The sequence below is a fragment of the Chrysochloris asiatica genome, unplaced genomic scaffold (genome assembly GCF_000296735.1).
Source record: "Chrysochloris asiatica unplaced genomic scaffold, ChrAsi1.0 scaffold00118, whole genome shotgun sequence".
Lineage (NCBI taxonomy): Eukaryota > Metazoa > Chordata > Mammalia > Afrosoricida > Chrysochloridae > Chrysochloris > Chrysochloris asiatica.
In genome coordinates, this window is record NW_006408636.1 from 1,922,913 (window position 1) to 1,948,987 (window position 26,075).

Genomic DNA, 26,075 nt, shown 5'->3' on the forward strand with positions numbered 1-26,075 from the left:
TTCCCTTTCCCGATCCCGGAGCCCCTACTCACGAGCACCGTCTGGCCACCCTGGCAAACCGGAACCTCCATGGTACTTTTAATATTTTCTTCCAACACCATAACATAAATGAATCAATTCTTCTGTAGTCTTCCTAGTCACTGTCCAATGTTCACATACATATGAGGCTACTGAAAATACTATGGCTTCGGTCAGGCACACCTTAGTCCTCAAACTAAACATCTTTGCTCTTGAATACTTTAAAGAGGTCTTGTGCAGCAGATGTGCCTAATGCAATACATCATTTGATTTCTTGACTGCTGCTTCTATGAATGACAATGGATGAACCAAGAAAAATGAAAGTCTTTGACAAATTCAATATTTTCTCCATTTATATGGATGTTATTTATTGGTCCAGTGGTGAGGATTTTTGTTTGCTTTACATTGAGGTGCAACCCATACCTAAGGCTGTGGTCTTTGATTTTTATCCATAAGTATTTAAGTCCTCTTCACTTTGGTTTGGTTTGAACCACACAATCAACTCCCCAGCTGCTCCTTGGAAGGTTGTTAATGCATCTTCCTCCAATCCTGATGCCATGTTCTTCTTCATATAATCCATATTCTTGGATTATTTGCTCAGTATACATACTGAATAAGTATGGTGAAAGACTACAACCCTGGCACACATCTTTCCTAATTTTAAATCATTCAGTGTTCCCTTGTTCTGTTCAAACAACTGCCTCTTGTTCTATGTACCAGTTCCTTCTGAGCACAATTAAGTGTCCTGGAATACTCATACTTTGCAATTTTGTCCATAGCTTGCCATGATCCACACAAATGAACGCCATCACAAGGTCAATAAAGCACAGGTAAACATCTTTCTACTATTTTCTATTTTCAGCCAAGATCCATGTGATGTCAGCAATGATATCCCTTGTTCAATGTCTCGTCTGAATTCAGCTTGAATCTCTGGTAGTTCCTGGTGAATGTACTGTTGCAGCCATTTTTAAATTATCTTTAACAAAACTTTACTTGCATGAAATATTAATGATATTTACATTGGATCAACTCTCCTTGGAACAGGCAGAATTATGGATCTCTTCCAATCAGTTGGCCAAATAACTGTCTTTCAATTTCTTGGCATAGAAGAGTGAGTGCCTCCAGTGCTGCATTAGTTTATTGAAAGATTTCAATTTGTATTTCAATTTCTCAGGCTGAAAGAACTGAGAAAGAAATTCAAGCCTCAACTTGCAATATTGAAGGATTGGTGTGTCGCTGTATGATCAGCACAACATCCATTCCCAGAGACTTGTTCTTTGTCAACACCATTAGTACACCTTGGATTTCTTCCTTCAGTATCAATGGCTCTTAATCATATGCTACCTCTTGAAATGGTTGAGCACAGACCATTGCTTTTTGGTAAGCTAACTGTGCATTCCTTCCATTTACTTTATTATTTTTTTTATGGTTTCTGCATCATTCAATAATTTGCATATTGTTAAATTAAGTAGAATCACTTCTGACTCATGCTTACGTTGCACACAGTTTCTGAGGAACAGCTGGTGGGTTTGAACTGTCAACCTTGCCTTTCGAAGTCCAGTGCTGATCCTACAGCGACAGACCAATCCTTCAATATTGCAAGTTGAGGCTTGAATTTCTTTCTCAGTTCTTTCAGTCTGAGAAATGTTGAACATGTTCTCTTTTGTTTTTCCAACTACAGGTCTCTGCACATGTCATTAAAATATTTGACTATGTCTTCTAGAGCTACCCTTTGAAATTTTCTGTTCAGTTCTTTTACCTCCTCATTTCCTTCCATTTGGTTTAGCATCTCTACACTGGAAAGCAAGTTTCAGAGTCTCTTTTAAAATCCATTTTGGTCTTCCTTCTTTCTTTTCTTAGTAACCTTTTGCTTTCTTTCTATAGAATGCTCTTGGTGTCATGCCACAACTCTTCTGATCTTTGGTTATTAATGTCTAATTCATCAATTCTGTTCTTGAGATGATCTCTAAATTCAGTTAGGATATACTCAAGGTCATATTTGATTCTTGTGGACTTGTTTTAATTTATTTCAGCTTTAGATCTGTTCCAATATGCACCTAGCCTTGTTTAGGCTGGTAATATGGAGGTTTTCCGTTGTCACTTTCCTCAGGCATAGTAAATTAGATTTATATGTATTTCATCAGATGAGGTCCATGCCTATAGTCATCTTTTATGTTGTTTTTTTTTTTTTTTTAAGTATTTGCAATTAACAACAAGTCGTTGTTGTTGTTAAGTGCCATGGAGTTGGTTCCAACTGACAGCAACCCTGCATAGGGTTTCTGAGTAGACGATGATGAGCCTGAATTGCTGACCTTGAGGTTCAAGTTAACATTGCAGTCCAGCACATTAACCCACAGTGCCACACCAGGACTCCAAAAGGTCATTAGATTTGCAAAATTCTATCATGGGCTCTCCGATATAACTTCTATCATTAAGGCCATTATTTTCTAACAATTGATCCTTCCTGTTTGTTACCAACTTTTGCATTCCAACTGCCAGTAATTATCAATATATCTTGATGGCATGTTTGATCAATTTTAGACTGAAGAAGTTAAGTGAATTCTTCTTTTAATCATCACTGGGTTTAGTGGTTGGTGCATAAATTTGAATAATACTTGTAGTAACTGGTCTTCCTTGTAGGCATATGTATGTATATTATTCTATCATTCTATTTCAAGACAGATATTGCAATGCTCATTTTTTGGTGATGAATGCAATGCTATTCCTCTTCAATTTGTCATTCCCAGCAGATTCAAAATGGCCAATACCAGTCAATTTTCACTTACTAATGCCTAGGATATCGATGTTTATGAATTTCATTTCATTTCTGACAACTTCCAATTTTTCTAGATTCATACATCTCATACTCCATGTTCCAACTATTAATTATGTTTTCATCTGTTTCTCCTCATTTTAAGTTTGTCCCCATCAGCAAATGAAGGTCCCAAAAATTTTACTCCATTCATGTCATCAAAGACATGATTTTCCCAAGTCGGATTTTGAGTGCCTTCCAATCTGATGGGCTCATCTTCCAGCAATATATCTAACAATATTCTAGTGCTCTTCGTCATGTTTTAATATTCAGTGATCTGATGCTGACAGTGTTCCACTGCTATTCATAATGCTTTCAGTGAGTAAATATTCCGAAATAGTCTGTCTCTCCTTCTTCCTAGTCTGTCTTTATCTGGAAGTTCAACTAAAACCTGACCACTGTGGATGACCTTGATGGTATTTAAAATACTCGTGGGATAGTTTCCAGAATGACAGCAGCACACAAGTCACCACAGTACAACAAACTGACAGACAAGTGGTAAAGGTCTGAAACCTAAAAAGCAGATATGAAATAATCAATTTAGCCCAAGCCCAGTGATGTCTAGTGGATTCCATAGTGATGCTATAGAAGACAGTATAACTGTTCCATGGTCCAGATCCCTCATGAGGTACAACACTGTTTGTGATAGGATAATATCCATGTGCCTACAGAGAAGACCAGTTAATACCACTATTATTCAAATTTATGCACCAACCACTAAAGCCAGTAAGGACAAAATAGGAGAATTCTACCAACTTCTTCAATCTGAAATTCATAAGCATGCAATTGAGATGTATTGATCATTACTGGTGATTGGAATGCAAACATTGGGAGCAAAGAGGAAGGATCAGTAGTTGGAAAACATGGCCTTGGTGACAGAAATAATGCTGGAGATCACGTGATAGAATTCTGCAAAATCAATAATTTGTTCATTTCAAATACCTTCTTTAGACAGCATAAGAGATGATTATACACATGGACCTCACCAGATAGAATATACAGAAATCAAATTAACTATATCTGTGGAAAAAGACGATGGAAAAGCTCCATATCATTAGTCAAAAAAATGCCAGGGGCAGATTGTGGAATAGACCATCAATTGCTCATATGCAAATTCAAACTGAAGCAGAAGAAAATGAAAACAAGTCCACGAGAGCCAAAATATGACCTTGAATATATCCTACCTGAATTTAGAGATCATCTGAAGAACAGATTTGATACAGTAAACACTAAAGACCCAAGACCAGAAGAGTTTTGGGATGACGTCAAGAACATCATACATGAAGAAAGCAAAAAATCATTAAAAGGACAAGAAAGAAGGAAAAGATCAAAATGGATATCAGAAGAGACACTGAAACTTGCTCTTCAGCATAAAGATGCTAAAGTAAATGGAAGAAATGAGGAGGTACAAGAACTGAACAGAAAATTTCAAAGGTCAGCTTGAGAAGACAAAGTCAAATATTACAACAAAATGTGCAAAGATCTGGAGTCAGAAAACCAAAAAGGAGGAACACGCTCAGCATTTCTCAAGCTGGGGGAACTGAAGAAAAAATTCAAGTCCCAATTTCATTATTGCAGGATTCTCTGAGCAAATTATTGAATGATGCAGAAAGCATCAAAAGAAGATGGAAGGAATACAAGAGTCACTGTACCAAAAGGAAACGGTTGATGTTCAACCATTTCAAGAGGTAGCATATGATCAGGAGGCAATGACGCTGAATGAAGAAGTCCAAGGTGCATTGAAGGAATTGGCAAAGAACAAGACACCAGTCATTGATGGAATAAACATTGAAATCTTTCAAGAAAGTGAGGAGGCACTAGAGGCATTCACTCATCTATGCCAAACAATTTGGAAAACAACTATCTGGCCAACGGATTGGAAGAGATCCATATTTGTGCCCATTCCAAACAGAGGTGACCGAATGGAATGTGGAAATCATTGGACAATATCTTTGACATCCCATGCGAGTAAAGTTTTACTAAAGGTAATATAGAAACAGCTGCAAGCATACATTGAAAGAGAACTTTCAGAGGTTCAACCGAGACTAAGAAGAGGACATGGAATGAGGGATATCATTGCTGATCTCTGATGGATCTTGGCTGAAAGCATCGAATATCAGAAAGATGTTTACATGTGCTTTATTAACTATGCATAAGCTTTCGATTGTGTGGATCGTAACAAGCTATGGAAAACACTGCGAAGTATGAGTATTCCTGAACACTTAATTGTGCCCATGAGGAATCTGTACATGGACCATGAGTCAGTTGTTCAAACAGAACATGGGAACACTGAATGGTTTAAAATAAAGAAATGTGTGCAACAGGTTTATTATACTTATTCAACCTGTATGCTGAGCAAATATTCTGAGAAGCTGGGTTCTATGAAGAAAAACATGGCATCAGGACTGGAGGAAGACTCATTAACAACCTGAGATATGCAGATGATACAGCCTTGCTTGCTGAAAGTGAGGAGGACTTAAAATACTGACTGATGAAGATCAAAGAACACAGCCTTCGGTATGGATTGCATCTCAATGTAAAGAAAACAAAACTCCTCACTACTGGACCAATAAACAAAATTCTTATCAATGGAGAAAAGATTGAAGTTTTCAAGGACTTCTTTCTCCTTGGATCAACTATCAACACTCATGGAAGCAGCAGTCAAGAAAGCAAATGACATATTGCATTAGGCAAATCTGCTGCACAAGACCTTTTTAAAGCGTTGAAGAACAAAGATGTCAGCTTGAGGACTAAGGTGTACCTGATCCAAACCATGGTATGTTCAATAACCTCAAATACATGCAATAGCTGGACAGCGAATAAGGAAGACCTTATACACTGGAAGAATTGATGCTTTTGAGTTATGGTATTGGAGGAGAATATTGAAAGTGCCATGGGCTGCCAAAAGAACAAACAGATCTGTGTTGGAAGAAGTGCAGTCAGAGTGCTCCCTGGAGGCCAAGATGACCAAACTTCATCTCTCATACTTTAGACATATTATCAGGAGGGACCAGTCGCTGGAGAACGATATCATGTTTGGTAAGGTGGAGGGTCAGAGAAAAAGAGGACGACTCCCAGAGAGATGGATTGGGAAAGTGGCAACAATTGTGATTTTGGTCCAGGACTGGGCAGTGTTTCGTACTGTTGTGCATAGGGTCGCTGTGAGTAGGTACCAACTCGATGGTACCTACAACAACAAATCTTTAGAGGAGTACAGATGTGCTGCTGAGGGTTAATGCACTGGACTGCAAAGTCAGTTTGAACTGCAATGTTGGTGGTTCAAGCTCACCTGCTGCTCCTCGGAATCCCTATATAAGGTTGATATGTGTTGAAGCCAATTTGACAGCAGTTAACAACAAAGACAAAGCATTTATAGGAGTAGATCGTCATATTTTTCTACTGCAGAGTTACAGTGGCAGTTCAAACTGACCACCTTTCAGGTGGAAATCAAACACTTAACTGTGGTACCACCATGGCTCCTAATGGTCTAGGAGGGTAGTTAAAATCAAACTGGTAGTCAAACAAGTACATGAGATCTTTCATTATTTTTTGTTTGTTCAGCACAGTTTAAAACAGAAACGGAATCAGGTAACAAAATGTAAGTAATTGAGATATTTCACATAGAAATAAATCCATGTTCCCTGCATAATTTCAAGCTTCAATTGGACCTACATCGTCATTTGTAAAAAAAAAAAAAAAAATTGCTGTTTAGATGCAAACAAAGGTCCAATACGTAATGTGTATAATATGAAAATAATCTACTTCACTCATTTATCTTTCATTACCCTTGTAGATTGTAGATAATTGAGTTTTCAATTCCTCTTGTGTACTGAAAAGAGAAGAAGGCCTTGGAAAACACAAGGCAAAAAACCCATATAGGAGACTGCTAAAAAAAAAAAAAAAAATGGGCAAAGAAATGAGAGAAATATTTAACTAAGTGATATCACAGATTTTAAAAGAGTACAAAATTTCAAGCAGAAAGGTTTGTTGACAGTTTCAAATGCTACAGAGAGATAAAGTAGAGTAAAGACTGACAATTGCCAATTGTATTTAGCATTGTTGGAGTCATTCATGATATAGGCAACAGAAGCTTCAGTGGAGCAGCTGGGGAGAGTCAGAGGGAGAGGAAACAGAGGATCAAGGAGATGTGCACTGCTGGGTTGAAAAATAAACTGGGAGTTTTAGAAATAGAGACTAATCTACCACTACTAGCACAGAAGCATTCATTTCTGAAAATGACAGGGATGAAGGATGAGCTAGGAGCCTAGAATATGAATGGAGATTTATTCTCAAAATAATGATATTTTCTAAGGATAAGAATCTGAAAAAAACAAACAAACCCAAAAACAATATTTCAAACTGGGGGTGGAACCTGCTAACACTTTCAGACATATTCTTGCCACTTTGTAAAGGGGCCAACTGCATATTGTGAAATGAGAAAGGCAAAATGTAATAGAAGGAGAAATTTAACCTATATAAACTTTTAGAAAATTCACACCTTTGAACTAGACTGTTACATGAAGTGAAATCAAGTCAGTTCTGACTCACAGTGGCTGTATATAGGCTTTCCAAGGAATGACTAGTGGGTTTGAACCTCTGACCTTTTGTTTAGCAGCCCAATGTTGATCCTACAGTGCCAAACCAGGACTAGAGACACGGAATCACTCTCACTTTCTGACCATCAGGAGTCTTCTGAAAGTATATATAGCAGATTGTTCTCTGTCATTACTCAGAAAGGTCAAAGTCCCTTGTGGGTGAGTAGATGAGAAGATGCCCCATGAGAGGTCTTACAAGTCAGAAGTGTTGTTGTTGTTGTTAAGTGCCATGGAGTCATAGCAACCCTGGGTAGGATTTTCTAGGTGCAGCTGTTGAGCTAGAACCGCTGACCTTGCAGTTCAAACTGACTTTGTAGTCCAGCGCATTAGCCCACCACGGAAGTACCTGGATTCAAGCTATGTTTCCTTGTATATTACAAGGAGGACAAGAGGTATAATTCAGTTTCCTGAACTATAAAATGAGTGCCTTACCTGTTAGTGGGGAGGAAAAAAAGGCACAACCAATGTAAGCAATTAACATACGGCCTAGCACAGAGTCAGTCCTCCAATAAAATTTTATTTCTTTCTCACTATATGCTGCAGAATTAAACAAGCATGAATGTAGAAAGAGTATTCATGCTTGTGTAAAACTCTCATACAATGCTACAGCAAAAGGTCATCTAACAACAATATGTGGGACCCAAAATATTCTGGATTAATGGTGTTTTCAAGAGTTTAGATCTCTATCTTAATGCTTAAAATGCACAATAATTGAAAAAAAAAGACATATTTGCAAATAAAGTATGGCACATACTAAGGGGAATAAAGAATGGTAACAAATAAATGGATTTTAAAAATCAATGAGTCTCAAAATTCTTTTTCATAATATAAACTTATGCCAATAAACTGAATAATATATTCATCATTACTGTGCTTATTCACAAAACAACTTATGCTTATATCCCTAAATGTTGCTGGCAAGTTAACTTTCTTTCCCCCTACTGCTGTCACTTGATTCAGCTCCAACATTTTATGGTTGTATTTTCTTGGTTTCATTTCCATTATAAAACATAAGATATAATGCACAAATTATTTTTGCCCAAGTGCAGTTTAGTGTCTCAAAATCATTGTTATCCAACAAAGCATGTTAAAAACACTGAAATGTTACAGCTCATGATTTTACTAATGAGACCACCATGACATCTGTGCACCATGACAGAAATTCTTCAATTATTCCAAGTACAGATTTTTTCAACAAACTTTTTTCTAAGCCCTTTTCAATAGCAATGCTATTGATATGTTGATGCTTCTCTTGCTTCAATGCCCAAATTACTGTTTTTTAAAAGAGCCATCCAATTCAACATTTTTCTTTGATAGATATCCTCTTTATTCTTTTTTTGTTCTAGCAATCTCTACCCAGACAAATTTCACCAACTATGAAAAAGAAAGCCCCAAATCACAGCAGACATACCTGAGGTAGAATTTCAAGGAGCTGGTGATTGTCTTAATGTCCCAGTCACTATTATGAAAATCAATATCTCCTGGGCATTTGGGATCTAGGAGAAGAAAAAGAAAAAAAAAAAACAATTCATCTTCTAAAATATCTTACTTTTTACATATTTTTAAAAAGAAAAAAGAAACTGCATTTATTAAGAAGTAGGTATTTAAGCTAAGAGATAAACACTTTTTAAAAAACAAGTTTTTGATGTCTCAAAAATATCCTTTCTCCACCAGCTAGATCAATTAACCTCCTACTGCAGGAGTGACAATAGATAAGCCAAAACACCAAAATGGTTGACAATACTTTCAGATACTGACCTTGATCAGAACACATTTATTTTGTTTGGACTTGTGATGCTTATTGAATGCATGGGGAAGACTGTTGTGTTTTTAGGTGCTGTAGAGCCAGTTCCAACTCATCGTGACCCTACCCACAAAAGAATGATATACTGCCCAGTCTATCACCATCCTCACAATGATTGCTATGCTTGAGCCCATTGCTGCTACCACTGTGTCAATCCATCTCCTTGCGGGGGTCTTCGTATTTTGCATTGACTCTCCACTTTCCCGTGCATGATGTCCTTCTCCAGGAATTGGTCCCTCCTGATAACATGTCTGAAGTATGAGAGACAAAGTCTTGCCATCCAGGTCTCTAAGGAACACTCTGGCTGTACTTCTTCCATCATAGATTTGTTTGATCCATGGTACTTTTAATATTCTTATCCAATACCAAAACTCAAATGCATCAATTTTTCTACAGTTTTGCTTATTCATTGTCAAACTTTTACATGCATATGAAGCTATTTACATGGCTTGGGTCAGGCACGCCTTAGTTCTCACACTGACATCCTCTTGAACACTTTAAAGAGGTCTTTCGAAGCAAATTTGCCTAATGTAACATGTCATTTTATTTATTGAGTGCAGCTTCCATGTTTGTTGATAGTAGATTCAAACAAAATGAAGTCTTTGACAACTTCAATCATTTCTACATTTATCATATTATTTACTGGTCCAGCTGTGAGAATTTTTGTTTTCTTTACATTGAGGTCCAACCCATACTGAAGGCTATGGTTTTTGATCTTCATCATTAAGCATTTTAACTCTTCTTTCCTTTCAGTAAACAAGGTTTGTTTTCCTATCAGTTTTTTAATGAGTGTTCATCCAATTCTGATGCCACATTCTTCTTCATATAATCTAGTTTCTCGGATTATTTGCTTAGCATACAGACTGAATAAGTATGGTAAAAGGGTACAACATTGAGGCACACCATTCCTGATTCTAAACCATTCAGTATCCCCTTGTACTGTTCTAACAAATGCTTCTTAATTTATGAAAGGCTTCTCATGAGGACAAATAAACATTCTGGAATATCCATTCTTTGCAGTGTCATATACAGCTTCTCATGATTCATGCAGTTGAAAGCCTTTGCATAGGTAATAAAGCATAGATAAACATCATTCTGATATTCTCTGCTTTCAGCCAAGATCCACCTAACATCAGAAATTATATCCCTCATTTCATGTCCTCTTATTCACTGTTGATGCACTGCTGTAGCAATTATTTGATTACCTGTAGGAAAATTTACTTGCATGGGATATTAATAATATTGTTCGAAGAGCTCTGCATCCCATTGGGTTGCCTCTCTTTGGAATGTCCACAATTATGGATCTCTTCAATCAGTTGGTCAGGTAACAGTCTTCAAATTTTCTTGGCACAGATGAGCGAGAATCTCCAGTGCTTGCATCAGTTTGTTGAAAGATTTCAATTTGTATTCATCAATTCCCAGAGCCTTGTTCTTTATCAATATCTTCTGTGCACCTTGGGCTTCTTCCTTCAGTATCATTGGCTCTTGATCTTATGCCACCTCTTGAAATGGCTGAACATTGGCCATTTCTTTTTGGTATAGTGATTCTGTGTATTCCTTCCACCTTCTTTTGATGATATCTGCATTATTCAATATTTTGCCCGTAGAATTCTTCAATATTGCAAGTCAAGGCTTGAATTTTTTCTTCAGTTCCCTCAGCTTGAGAAATGCTGAGTGTGTTCTTCCCTTTTGGTTTTCTCACTCCAGGTCTTTGCACATTTCATTATAATATTTGAATTTGTCTTCGCAAGTAGACCTTTGAAATGTTCTGTTCAGTTCTTCTACCTCCTCAGTTTTTCCATTGTCGTTAGCATCTCTGCATTGGAGAGCAAGTTTCAGAGACTCTTCCAATATCAATTTCATTTTGTTCTCTTTTTTTTGTCTTCTTAATGATCTTCCTGATTTCATCCCACAACTATTTGGGTCTTCAGTCATTAGTGTTTAATGCATCAAATCTGTTTCTGAGATGGTCTCTAAATTTAGGTAGGATAGGTTCCAGGTCATATGTTGGCTCTCATGGATGTGTTTTAATTTTCTTCAGCTTCAGCTTGAACTTGCATATGAGTAATTAATGGTCTGTTCCACAGTCGGCCCCAGATCTTGTTTTAACTGATGATATTAAGCTTTTCTAAAGTCTTTTCCCATGTAGAAAATTCAATTTCTGTTTATTCCATCAAGTGAAGTACTTATTGATTAAAAACATTATTTGCAATGAATAAGTCATTGGTCTTGCAAAATTCTGTCATGTGATCTCCAGCATTGTTTCTATCACCAAGACCATATTTTTCAACTATTGACCCTTCTTCTTTGTTTCCAACCCTCACAGTCCAATCATTAGTAATTATCAATATATCTTGATTGTATGCTTGATAAATTTCAGACTGATGAAGTTGGTAGAATTCCTCAATTTCAACATCAGTGGCTTTAGTGGTTGGTGCATAAACTTGAATCATAGTGGTATCCTTTGTAGGTGCATGGATATTAGTCTATCACAGACAACATTGTACTTTAGGATTGATCTTGAAATGTTCTTTTTGATGATGAATGTAACACTATTCCTCCTTAACTTATTGTTCCAGGTATAGTAAACCATGGTTTTTAGATTCAAAATATCCAATACAAATCCATTTTAGCTCAATAATACCTAAGATAAAGATGTCCATGCATTCCATATTATTTTTGATGACTTTCTATTTTCCTACATCTATACATTGTACTGAGTCTTAGTGAGGCACTGTGGGCTAATGCATCAGACTGCAAATATGTTTGGACTGCAACATACCAGCTGCTCCTTGGAAACCCTATACAGGGTCGCTATGGGTCAGAATCTACTCGATGGCACTTAACAACAACAACAACATACTTTGTGCATTCAATGTTCAGATTATTAACAGATATTTGAAACTATTTGTCTTCCTTTTGAGTTGTGCCACATAAGCAAATGCAGGTCCCCAAAGCATTATTCCATTAGTGTCATCACAATCAACTCTACTTTCAGTAGGCAGTTGTTTCCCAGTCATATTTTGTGTGCCTGCCAAGCTGAGAGGCTCATCTTCCAGCATTTAATCCTACAATATCCTGGTGCTATAGATCTTTTAATGAGCTCTGGTAGTGTAGTGGTTACGAATCGGGCTGAAAACCGCAAGGTCAGCAGTTCGAAAGTACCAGCTGTTCTGCGGGAGTAAGATGAGGCTTTCTGCTCCCGTAAAGATTTACAACCTCAGAAACCCTGTACAGGGTCACTATGAGTCAGAACCGACTCCACGGCACATAACCACCATTCAACTTTTAGTACTATGTCTGACCCTTCATAAGGTTTTCAGTGGCCATTCTGAAGTATTCAGCATCCCCTTCTTTCTAGTCTCATTCCTGGAAGCCATGTGTTTACCATGGATGATCATTGTTGTATTTAAAATACTGGTGGCATAGGTTCCAACATCTCAGCAACACACAAGCTACTACAGTACAACAAACTGACAGATGAGCAGTGACAAAGGGAACATTAGCATAATATGACCATTTCAGTTTCTCTAGTACAACACAACACAACTCTATTACAACACAATTCCTAGTTTGATCATATTCTTAGTTTGTGTTCATTAATTGGTCAGTTTGTATACATTACTGATTTAGAAATTCTATCAATGTGTGTGTGGGAAGGGGGAAAATCTATCATTAAATCTGGCAATGGTAGTAAAATAACAAAACTGCAGTGTTAAAATGGCTAATAACAAAACGGCAAAGTCCAAATGTCTGCATAGTAAAAGTAATCATATTAAAAATACATCTGCAAAGTGCCTAAGAATATTGCTTGGGGAAGAGATAGTCTCTTCAACAGATGGTGCTGGCAGAACTGGAAAGTGATACGCAAACGACTGAAACAAGACCTTTACCTCACCACTTATACAAAAAACAACTCAGCATAGATTAAAGACATAAATGTGAATCCCAGAATTCTAAAGATCATCAATGAAAGAATAGGGGCAAATGCGAGGTCCCTAATAGAGGGCATACATAGACTACCAAACATTTTGAAAATTACACAAACAAAAGTGGACAAAATAGATGATTGGGATATATTAAAATTAAAAACGTGTGTGCATCAAAAGATTTCATCAAAAGGGTAAAACAGGAGCCCACAGAATGGGGAAAAACCTTTTGCAATGACACATCAGACTAGGGACTGATATGTAAAATATACAGGAAACTACAAAAAGCTATGGACAACATTGCGAAGTATGAGTATTCCTGAACATTAATTGTGCTCATGAGGAATCTGTACCTGGACCAAGAAGCAGTTCTTCGAACAGAACATGGAAACACTGAATGGTTTAAAATTTAAAAAGGTGTGCGACAAGGTTGTATTCTTCCACCATACTTCTTCAACCTATATGCTGAGCAAATAATCCGAGAAGCTGGGTTATATGAAGAGAAATGTGGCATCAGCATTGGAGGAAGACTCATTAACAACCTGCTATATGCAGATGATACAACCTTGGTTGCTGAAAGTGAAGAGGACTTAAAACATTTACTGATGAAGATCAAAGAACATAGCCTTTGGTCTGGATTACATCTCATTGTAAAGAAAACAAAAATCCTCACCACTGGACCTATAAACAACATTCTTATCAATGGAGAAAAGACTGAAGCTGTCAAGGACTTCATTCTTCTTGGATCAACTATCAACACTCACGGAAGCAGCAGTCAAGAAAGCAATGACGTATTGCATTAGGCAAATCTGCTGCACAAGACCTTTTTATAGTGTTGAAGAACAAAGATGTCAGCTTGAGAACTAAGGTGTGTCTGACCCAAGCCATGGTATTTTCAATAACTTCACATGCATGCAAGAGCTAGACAGTGAATAAGGAAGACCATAGAAGAACTGATGCTTTTGAGTTATGGTGTTGGAGGAGAATATTGAAAGCGCCATGGGCTGCCAAAAGAACCAATAGATCCATTACGAAGAAGTGCATGCAGCCAGAGTACTCCTTGGAGGCCAAAATGGCCAAACTTTGTCTCTCATACTTTGGACATATTGTCAAAATGTTGAAGACGCTGGAGAAGGATATCATGTTTGGTAAGGTGGAGGGTCAGAGAAAAAGAGGAAGATGCCCAACGAGATGGATTAGCCAAGTGGCAGCATCAATGGATTTAAGTGTGGCAACAGTGGTGAGGTTAGTCCAGTATCAGGCAGTGTTTTGTTCTGCTGTGCATAAGGTCACTATGGGTTAGTATCGACTCAATGGCACCTAACAACAACAACATCTCTACAAGAAAAAGACAACTAACCCAATTAAAAATGGGCACAAGACATGAGAACAGACACTTCACCAAGGAAGAAATCTGGGCAGCCAATAAACATATGAAGAAATGTTCAGGATCACTAGCCATTGTTGTTGTTGTTTTTAAGTGCCATCAAGTCGGTTCTGACCCATAGCAACCCTGTCTGTATAGGATTTCTGAGGAGCGACTGGTGAGTTTGAACCACCAACCTTGTGGCTCAAACAGACTTTGCAGTCCAGCACATTAACCCACAGCGCCACACCAGGACTAGCCATTAGAGATATACAATAAAGACAACAATGACAGCAATAACAGCAAAGATAGAAAAAGTAGAAGACAATAAATGCTGGTGAGGATTTGGAGAGACTGGGACCCTCCTACATCGCTGGTGGGAATGTAAATTGGTCCAACCTCTCTGGAAAACAATAGGGCGCTTCCTCAGAAGGTTGGAAATAGAGACAGATACCTTATGATTCAGCCAATTCCTTTACTTGGTATTTATCCACAAGAAATACGAGCCATAACATGAGTAGATATATGCATACCAATGTTCATAGCAGCACTATTTACATTAGCAAAAAGATGGAGACAGATTAAGTGCCCATCTATGGAAGAATGGATAAACAAACTTTGGTATATACACACAATGGAATATTATGCTACCTTGAAGAATAACAAGGAAGCTGCAAGCCATTGCATAACATGAATGAACCTTGAGGACATTATGCTGAGTGAAATTAGTCAGTCACAAAAAGACAAATACTGCATAGAACCATTATTGTAAAAGCTTGAGAAAAGCTTACCCACCTAAAAGGGGTAAAAAAAATATTTGCTGGTTATTGGGGTGTATGTGGTAGGGTAATTGGTGGGAGGAGAAGGTGAAGCACAGGTTAGGGAATAATCACAGGATAGTTTGGGTATGGGGGCCGGGCAATACACTAGAAGGGGGAGGGTAATGCAAGAACAAAGCGGATGGGAGAACAGTTAGGCAAGTTTGCATGGGGTAAGTGTTGTTGTTGTTGTTGTTGTCAGGTGCCATCGAGTCGGAACCGACTCATAGCGACCCCATGCACAGCAGAACGAAACAATGTCCGATCCTGGGCCAATTTCACTACCGCCGCCACACTTGACGCCATCAATGATGTCACCTGGCTGATCCATCTCGTGGGGCAGAGGTAAACAATGATGTATGCACAACCTTGGAATAACAGGGCTCTGGGATACAGGAATTGAGGCATGGTTTGAATGGGTAAAAGAGGGGAAGTAATGTTAAGATGTTTGGCTGTCTTTTGAATCTTGGTTTCCCTTACCTATCATTGTAAAATAGACTCTTGAGGGGGAGAGAAAGGAATAGCCAGAAACATCACCATAGAAAGCTTGTAAGTCCATCTTCAGCCTACAACTGATTGGAATATCTAAAATGGGACTAAAACTGATCCTCATCCAGAACATTTTGAGGTGAGAAATTTCCACTGAAAAGACAAGCAGACCAGCCTGGAATGGCTAGAAGAAACAGAAGATACTTCTTGAAAGAAAGACCAGCAGGAAAACAAAAACAATGATGGCAGTTTGATTGACTACTACAAGAACAAGCAAGACATTCACCCAGGAACCATCAAGGCAAGTGGTCAGGTCCCCTCAGGGCAAACGCCTTTCCAAGACTAAGATTCAAGAGGAATACATGAGTAGGCATGTGGTATTGCTGCTGAGCACGTTGGTCACTGATAAGGGGAAGTGGGGGAAAAACAGCAATGAAGTTGTGAGCTAAGTCTGACCACGTTCAATAGACCCCTGTCAACCTGGGTTGAGACATGGCCAGCAGTATGGCGGAACCTGGGGACTCCTGGGTCCAGGGACAGGGACATGGCCACAGAGGACTAGAGCAGAGAGTGGAGAGTCCCAGCTGATAAGTGAAGGGAAATGCACAAGAGCACCCATACTTGCAGATAGTATCCATTTGATCTGGCTTCAATGGCTGGATGACCAGAACTCAACTAGAGGAAGAAAGAAGAGGTACAATTTGATGATCTTGACCTATGTTTGTGGATGTAGTAGCTCAAAAGAGGAAACGAATCTTTATAGTGAGGATCATTCACACCTCCTTTGTATACAGGGTTGACAGGGATGGGCAACTTAGACATTGGCTACCCAAAATGGGGGGGCTACAAAGGCATGAAGTAACTGGCTTACAAGTTTTCAAGAGGGAGCCTAGTTCCAGAGGGTACGAAGGAAGGTAGAATCTTCACTGAGTAGTTTCCAACCTGTCTGGATGGGGCTGGTTAAGAGAGATGGGGATAAGACACTTGTGGTTCAACAGTGAATAATTGCTATCAGGATTAATTTTATGAGTGTTACAAATGTAAAGGTAGACATTTTGTAACAAAAGGAGGGGAGTGGCTGATCTTGCAATCCAGGAGTAGAGGACCCTGTGACCATCAAGGGAGAAGAGCGGAGTGTGGAACCCTATCCAGAGAAGCAGCGATGCCAGAGATGGAGGTAGAGATGATGACGTGGAAAGATGGCATGGCTGGGGACTCTGGACTCTGGGAGGGAGAGGTGCTGTGAGTTGACAGCCAGGGGGCAGGCTTGCAGGGTGTACCCTTTGGCTGTTTGATGATGCATGCAGGGAATTGTAATCATTGCAATGAAATGAAATATGATAGGATAAATGTAAAGCTAATGTTCTCCCATGTAAAGTATCACATAATTCATAATAAAAACGTAAAAAAAAAAAAAATCTGTATGCAGCTCTTATTTTCACTGCCTTGCAGTGCCATCCAGAATGTATGCCATAAAAGTTCCAGTAGAATAATGAATGCATAAATGACAAAGCTTGAGGGCCATATATTCAGTGTTGTTATATGCCAGTGCTTCTCAAAGTGTAGCACATGAACGCACATTTTTTTGTTTTAATAACTATGCATCTATTTTTAATGCATTTGAAGACTATAATAAGCACTTCAGAATATTACTTAGATGAGGGAAAAAAGTAACTTGTTTATGAAGGTAAGTCATAAATTATCCACACACGCAGGGGAGATAAAGGCACAAAGATAAAAGCTTACAAGTTTTCAGAGTGGGGGCTGAGGGGAGACAGAGTCCCCACTGAATAGTTTTCACCTTGTCTAGATGGGTATGGTGAAAAGAGATGGGGATAAGATTCTTATGATTCAATAGTGAGTAATTGTTATCATGACTAATTGTGACTGTCACAATGGTAAAGGGGAGCAGTTAATCTTACACAATGGTAATGGGGAGTAGTTAATCTTACAGTCCAGAAACAAAGGACCCTAGGACCATCAAGGGAGAAGAGCAAAGACAGAATGTGGAACCCTATCCAGAGAAGCAGTGATACCAGAGATGAAGGCAGAGATGATGACATGGAGAGAGGGAGCACCTGAGGACTCTAGACTCATGGAAAGAGAGGGACTGAGTCCCAGCAGCCAGGAGACTGGCTTGCAGAATATGGTCTTTGGTTTTTAAATAATTATATATTCCTGACTGTTTTTATGTACACCCCCCAAACAAAAACACGGACTAGAAGCAAATACTGTAGAATGATGGTGCACAGAAGAGATTGTAATCATTGCAGTGAAACGATGGTATAAAGCTGATGTTCTCCCATGTAAACTATCACTCAGTTAACAATAAAAAATTTAAACAAAATTATCCACACTCTGGCTGGAGAATTTGTTTTAATCAACTTGTTGGTGTTGTTGTTAGGTACCATCGAGTTGGCTGTAACTCATAGTGACCCTATGCACAACAAAATGAAACACTACCCGATCTTGGGTCAACCTCAAAATTGTTGCTACATTTGAATCACTGATGCTGCCACTGGGCCAATCTATCTCATTGGGAGTCTTCCTCTTTTTCTCCAACCCTCCACTTTACCAAACATGATCTCCTTCTCCAATGACTGGACCCTCCTGACAATATGTCCAAAGTATGAAAGATGAAGTCTAGTTATCTTAGCTTCCAAGAAGCATTCTGGCTGTACTTCTTCCAACACAGATCTATTTGTTCTTTTGGCAGTCCATGGTACTTTCAATATTCTCCCCCAACACCATAATTCAAATGCATTAATCAATTTTTAGGAAAGACAAATACATCATTTTCAACATAATCTCCTTGCTTTTAAATACACTTTGTCCATCTGTTAACAAGCTTTCATAATACCTTATTACAAATGTTTTAGGCTGAGCTGTGAGCCACGAATGCACTGCTGTCTTCACTGCTTCATCAAAGGTGAATCTTCATCCTCAAAGGGCTGCTTACGGGAGACCAAAGAAGTGGAAGTCTGAGAGACCAAGATCAAGACTATAGGGAGGATGCTTTAACACCTCAAAAGGAAGTTTTTTGCAGTGTCAACAGTGTGGACAGAGGTGTTATGCAAAAACCCTTTGAATTTAAACTGAAATTTAGGCCCCAGCTCTTCAGTGAGTGTCTCATTGTAATGACCACTGTTGGTTGTTGAATCTTTTCCCTGATAGTGTTCCTATACTGGCCCTTGAGAATCCCAGAAAACTGTAAGCATCAATTCTCCAACTGATGGTTGAATTTTGAACTTTCTTGGTTAGTGATTGAGGATGTTTCCATTTCATACTTTGCTCTTTACTCTCAGGCTCATGGTGATGAATCCATGTCTCATCACAAGTAACAATTTTTTAAAGAAAATTTTATCTTCCTTTGAGTACCAGTCCAAATTTTGTTTGCAGATGTCCAAATGCTTCTATTTATGCTCTTCTGTGAGTTGTTTCAGTATCCAGCTCACACAAACTTTTAGAAACCCAAAGTCTGTCATGGACTATTTTGTAGGCAGAACCATGGCTGATTTGCAAATAATTTGCCACATAATCCACTGTCACTTTTCTATATGACAGAATCATTTAACATATACACTCAATGTTGTCATCAGCCGTAGATGTGGATGGGCATTATAATATAACTGGAGTGCGGAATAATTTTTGACTCACCCTTGTAATATGATACAACTCAGCATATAATAAAACAGGTGGTATACAGTACACAGATGCAGTAAAAATTGTTGATATGGCTAAACTATGACTGAAATTATGGAAAAATGGATTTGATGACAATGAGAACAGTTAAGAAGTAATTGTAATAGTCTAGATGAGAGATAATGGGATACTGAATTAAAGTTGTTGTTGTTGTTGTTATATGCCGTGGAGTCGGAACCGACTCATAGCGACCCTGTACAGGGTTTCCGAGGGTGTAAATCTTTACGGGAGTAGAAAGCCTCATCTTTCTCCCGCGGAGCAGCTGGTAGTTTCGAACTGCTGACCTTGCGGTTCACAGCCCGAGTCGTAACCACTACGCTACCAGAGCTGAATTAAAGTAGTAGAAACAAAAATGAGAAAATTCTAAAACAACATTTAGGAGGTAAAATTGATTAGACTTGGTGACTGAATAAATAAATGCAAAGGTTATGGGTGAGAAAAGCCAAGGAAAACTTCCACATATCTTTGTAGGATGTCTAGACTAAAAAATGGTATTACCATCCAAGAAGGAAATAGGAGCATCACTGTTGTTGATTGTGTTTTGCTTTGTTATGGGTGCTGGCAGCTTGGTAGAGAGAAAATTAATAAGTCTTTGATTGTGAAGTCTGTAGTTCACTTAGGTAGAGTTGTTATGACTGGACACAGTCATCAAGACTGGGTAGGAATTAGACAGTACATTGGGAAGCTATCAAATAGTTAAAACCATACGATGAGTTCACCAAGAGAATATCTGTAGAATAGAAACAGAAGTCTGTGAACAGAAACTTGCAGAACATCTAAAGGTAAATGTGGAAGAAAAGGGACCTAAAGAGGAGGTTGAGAAGAAGAGATAGAAAGAACAGTTTTAGAGAAATCCATGAAAGAGAATGTTTCAGGTGCTTGTTGATATCAAATATAGCAAAGTTTAGTAAAGGAAAAACTGAGAAATGCACTCTGAAGCAATATGAGCATCATTCCCAACGGAGGCTAGGAGGAGTGGTAGGAAAAGAAGCAAAACATTAAAAGATTAAGGAATAAAGAAGTTGTGAGGGATAGAGTCAGTGTAGACCAGTTCTTCTTTCGCTCAATGTGTATAAGAATCACCTAGGAATGTTGTTAAAATGCAGATACTAATCCAGTCTGAGGTGGGGTTGGAGATTTCCCATTTCTACCAAGTTCACCTGGTGACACTAATACTGCTGGCACCCAAGCCACACTCCCCATATCCAGGGTTTGTTGTCGTTTTTAACTTCTGTCTCCTAACGACCCCATATGGATTTCTGAGGAGCAGCTGGTGGGTTTGAACTACCAACCCTTTAGTTACCAACCCAGTACTTATCCTACAGCATTACATTGTTGTTGTTGTTGTTGCTGCTAAATGCCGTTGAGCCGGTTCTGACTTGTAGCAACCCAGTATAGGTTTTCTGAGGAATGGCTAGTGAGTTCGTACTGCTGACCTTACTTACAGTAGTTCAAACAGACCTTGAGGTTGAGTGCTTATCATACAGTGCCACACCAGGACTCCATAACTAAGGGTGGAGGCTGCATTTTCTAGAGTGTTGACCAGAATGGGAGCGCAGATGACTGGGCAGAATAGCCAGAGGGCATGTAAGGTCAAAGGTGGATTTTTTTTTTTTTTTTTTTACATTCAGACAGGTTTGAACATGATCATAGGCTGCTGGGAAAGTCAATAGAGAGGAAGCAATAAAAATACATGTTAGTAAGAGGATAACTTATGGTGCAAGATTCTTATGGAAGAGAGAAAGGATGGTATCAACACACAACTAGAAGAATTAGAAAAGAGCAGAAGTCTGCTTCTTATTCTGAGAGTATGGGAAGGTAAAACAAATGACATGGGATGCAGATAAATGACTTTACACATGAAACAACTGATGGCCTGTGTTTTCTAAGACAATTAAGGGGTGAGATCCCTAGCCAATTGTAGGAGCAGTGTGTCTAAGGTTGGAAGAAGGTTAGAGGAGTGTGGCAAAGATTTGATTGTACCATTTTGGGAAAATGAGAGACAACAAAATCACTAAGAGGACTGAGAGGTCAATATGCTGTTTACAAGAGATACATCTTACACACAAAGACAGAAATAGACTAAAAATAAAAGGATGGGAAATATATCAAGCTAATAACAATAAAAACTGAGTATCAATGGCAATTTTAATCTCTAATAAAATTAATTTTAAGGCAAAAACAAGCATAAGATCATTATATCATGATGAAGCAGAACAAGAAGACATAACCATAATAAATATGCATTCCCCCAATGAAAGTGCCTCAAAATACATAAACCAAACCCTAATAGAACTGAAGAAAGAAATAGACAACTCTACAATAACGGCAGGAGATTTTAGCACACCACTTTTGATGAAGGATAAAACTATAAAGAAACCCAACAGAGACACAGCTTATCTCCAGGGCCTTCTCCCTTAGCAACTGCATAAACTGATACTCAAATATGATAATCTGGAGAAAGTGTGGACTGCTCTTAAGGGTTCAGTGGTATATCAAACACAGAAGAGTAGCATTATTACGAAAGGGCTGCAGGGGAAGTGATGTTAACAAATAAATGTGATATGGCTTTCCATCTAATAGCACCTGTTCAGTTAAATTCTTCAGCAATATAGAGTGAGCACCTATTTTAATATGTCAGAAACACTACTAGATGCTGGATATACAAGGAACAAAGATGAGTAAAACATTTGTTCTACCTTTGAGGAACTCAAAATTTTAGATAATGTATAATACAATTGTACGAAAACTGAAAAACAATATTCACAACATACAGAAATAGGGAGAAGCTAGCAAAGACTCGCTTGAGTTTTAAAACATGGACTGAGGTTTCTCTAGGTGCATATATCCTAAGCAGATGTATGGATAACATAATGTGCTTGAGAAATCACCAGGATATCATTGTAACATTAAGACTAAATCAAACAGTGGCAGGAGGTAAAGCTGACCAGATATATAAGAGTCAGGTAACAAAGGTCCTTCACTGAAATGTTCAGGAGTTGTGGCTTTAACTTTCAATAGGGAAATATGGACAGAGCCATGTGTGAGTTTTAAAAATTCTGAGTGTGATATGACACATTGTTTAAAGAGGAAAAGTCCTCACAATAGTTGTGAGGATGGGACAGGACCAGGCAGTGTTTCCAGGTGGTAGGGAGACTAGTTTGGAGGCTAATTCAACAGTCCATAGAGAGCAAAGATGTCAGTTTGAGGACAAAGGTACATCTGACCCAAACCATGGTATTTTCAATAACCTCATATGCATGTGAAAGTTGGACAGTGAATAAGGAAGACTGTACAAGACTTGATGCATTTGAGTTATGGTGTAGGAGGAGAATATTGAAAGTACCATGGACTGCCAAAAGAACAAACAAATCTGTGTTCAAAAAAGTATAGCCAGGATGGCCAGACTTTGGCTCTCATGCTTCGGACATATCATCAGAAGGGCCCAGTCACAGGAGAAGGGTATCATATTTGTAAAGTGGAGGTTTAGAGAAAAAGAGGTAGATTGGCACAGTGGCAGCAGCGATGGACTCAGGCATAGCAATGATTGTGAGGACTGGGCAGTGTTTCATTCTGTTGTGCATATGGTTGCCATGAGTTGGTAGCAACTCAATGGCACCTAACAACAACAGCAACAATAGGACGACCTGTTTGGAGGCTACTCAACAGTCCATAGAGAGCTCATTGATGACAGCCAAAACAAGAGAAATGGATTGGATTTGAGAGGTATTTAGAAAGTAGAAGTGACAAGACACAGGGTTTCCTTTGCTATGGAGTGGATGAGAGAAAAGAGATTCTATACAGTGTAAACTGAAATGAGATAATGGCCACTCCCTAACTTTGAGGTGCTTATTGATTACATTATAAAGTCCTGAACCAAACTCCTATTTTTTGCCCATTAAAACCTGATCATTCTCCAGTCCTCTCCATCTCAGACAATGGGAAAGCCAACTTTCCTTTTGCTGGAACCAAAATCACTGCAGTTATTCTCTACTCCTTTCTTTTGTTTAGAGCCCACATCTTGAACAACTTCAAGTCCTCTGTCTTCTACCTTCAAAATATATGCAGAACCTAATTACTTCTCATTATAGTTACTCACTCTGTATGCTGAGAAAATAATCCTAGAAGCTGGGCTATATGAAGGAAAATGTGACATCAAGATTGGAGACAACTCATTAACAACCTGTGATATGCAGATGATATAACCTTGCTTGTCGTAAGTGAAAACTACTGGAAGTACTTACTTATTCAGTAAGGATTACACTTCAACATAAAGAAAACAAAAATCATCACAATTGGACAAATAAGCAATAAGAGACAAAAGAGAGAAAAGTTGAAGTTGTCAAAGATTTCATTTTACCTGAATCAACAATCAATGTCAATGAAGGTCCCTGGGTTGTACAAATGCTTTGACCTCAGCTGTCAACTAAAGGTGGTGGTTGGAATCCATTAGCTGCACAACAGAAGAAACAGGTCTGGCAATCTGCTATCATAAAGATTACAGACAAGAAAACCCTAGTTTTAACACATGGGTCTGCTATGTCAAGAATTAACAAAAGTCAATACCAAAACAATCAAGAAACTCAAGAACTCAAACGTGTACTGCATTGGGCAAATCTACTGCAAAAAAGTCTCTTTAAATTTTAAACATGCAAAGATGTCACTTTCAAGACCAAGATGCACCTGACCCAAGCCATGACATTTTCAGTCACATATGTGAAAGCAGGACAATGAAAAAGAAAGACCAAAAAATTATTTATTAATGCATCTGAACTATATAATTGGCAAAGAATATTGAATATACCATGTGCTTCCAGGAGAACAAACAAATTTATCTTAGTAAAAATACAGCCAGACTTACAAGCTTTCAAGACGGAGCCTAGTTTCAGAGGGTACGAGGGAAGGTAGAATCTCCACTGAGTGGTTTCCAACCTGTCTGGCTGGATGGGGCTGGTGAAAGGAGATGGGGATAAGACTCTTATAGTTCAATAGTGAATAACTGCTACCAGGAATGATTGTGAGTGTAGCAAATGTAAAGGTAGACATTTTGTAACAAAAGGAGGGTAGTGGTTGATCTTGCAGTTCAGGAGCGGAGGACCCTGGAACCATCAAGGGACAAGAGCAGAGTGCAGGACCCTATCCAGAGAAGCAGTGAAGTCAGAGATGGAGGCACAGAGAGAGCAGTTGGGGACTCTAGGCACAGGGAGGGAGAGGGGCTGTGTGCTGACAGCAGGAGGGGGCAGGCTTGTGGGGTGTACCCTTTGGTTGTTTGAATAGATATATAACCCTGAGTGCTTTGGTGTACATCTAAAGCAACAATTAAAAAAAAAAAAAAAAAAACAGGGAATGGAAGCAAATTCTTTTGAATGATGATGCATGGAGGGGATTGTAATCATTGCAAAGAAACAAAATATGATAGGATGGATGTAAAGCTGATGTTCTCAATAAACACTTAAAAATAATAAATATATAAAAAGAACAAAAAATACAGCCAGAATAACCCTTAGAAGCAAGGACGGTGAAACTTCATCACACGTACTTTAGACATGTTACCAGGAGGAACCAGTCCCTGGAGTAGGACATCATGCTTGGTGAATTAGAGGGTCAGTGAAAAAGGAAGACCTGCAACAAGATAGACTGACACAGTGACAGCAACAATAAGTTTAAACATAACAATTGTGAAGATGGGACAGGACCAAGCAGTGTTCCCTTCTGTTGTACATAGCATCACTATGAGTAAGAATGCACTCAATGTCACCTAACAACAACATAGAGTAATTTGTCTTTGCACCATCAACTCTATAGGGACTCACTAAGTACAGAATCTCCCAAGCACAGAAAGTTGTTTGGGTGGCTCAAATGAATGACAATTATTTAGTCTACAATCATCCCTGTCTTCTAAGGCATTTAGTGAGGAACTGAGCTATGTACAACAGCCAAGGTACCAACATATGCCAAAGGTCACACCTTTCTATTAACTGCTATCTCCTCCCCAGCTTTGAGGATAATATCTGATAAACACACATACAAATATGATTTGACTGTTGAATGAAGATGTTTAATTTAGAAGCTGCCTATGGCTGACTCCATATCCTAAAACCAGTCCAAAGAAACCCAATGAGGTCCCATAGCCATGTGAGCTCACATTATCCCATTTGTTCATTCACAATACCAGGCTGCATAATACCAGGCTGCATTTTCCTTATCTGTAAAATGGGGATAATGACTTCACAGACTTCTTCTTATTTACAGTAATTGAGATGATGTCTATTAAATACCAGGCAGAGTTTTGTTGTTGCTGTTATTGTTAGGTAACACTGAGTCAATTCTGACTCAGTGACCCTATGCACACAGAACAAAACACTGCCCGGTCCTGCACCATCCTCACAATTGTTATGTTTTAGGTCATTGTTGCTGCCACTTTGTCAATTCATCTCACTGAGGCCCTTCTTCTTTTTCACTTACCACTTAACCAAACATGATGTCTTCTCCTAGGACTGGTCCCTCCTGACATCATGTCCAAAGTATGAGAGATGAAACCT

The 26,075-nt window shown here is 38.6% G+C and overlaps 1 protein-coding gene across 1 annotated transcript in view; it reads right to left on the bottom strand.

The window, feature by feature from the left end:
* Positions 1-26,075, bottom strand: part of LOC102814344 (oligophrenin-1-like) — a 673,730-nt gene that overhangs the window by 283,138 nt on the left and 364,517 nt on the right. Inside the window, exon 15 of the mRNA XM_006868550.1 lies at positions 8,837-8,921. Within this exon, the coding sequence (XP_006868612.1) occupies positions 8,837-8,921 (85 nt within the window). The remainder of the gene's footprint in view (positions 1-8,836; positions 8,922-26,075) is intronic.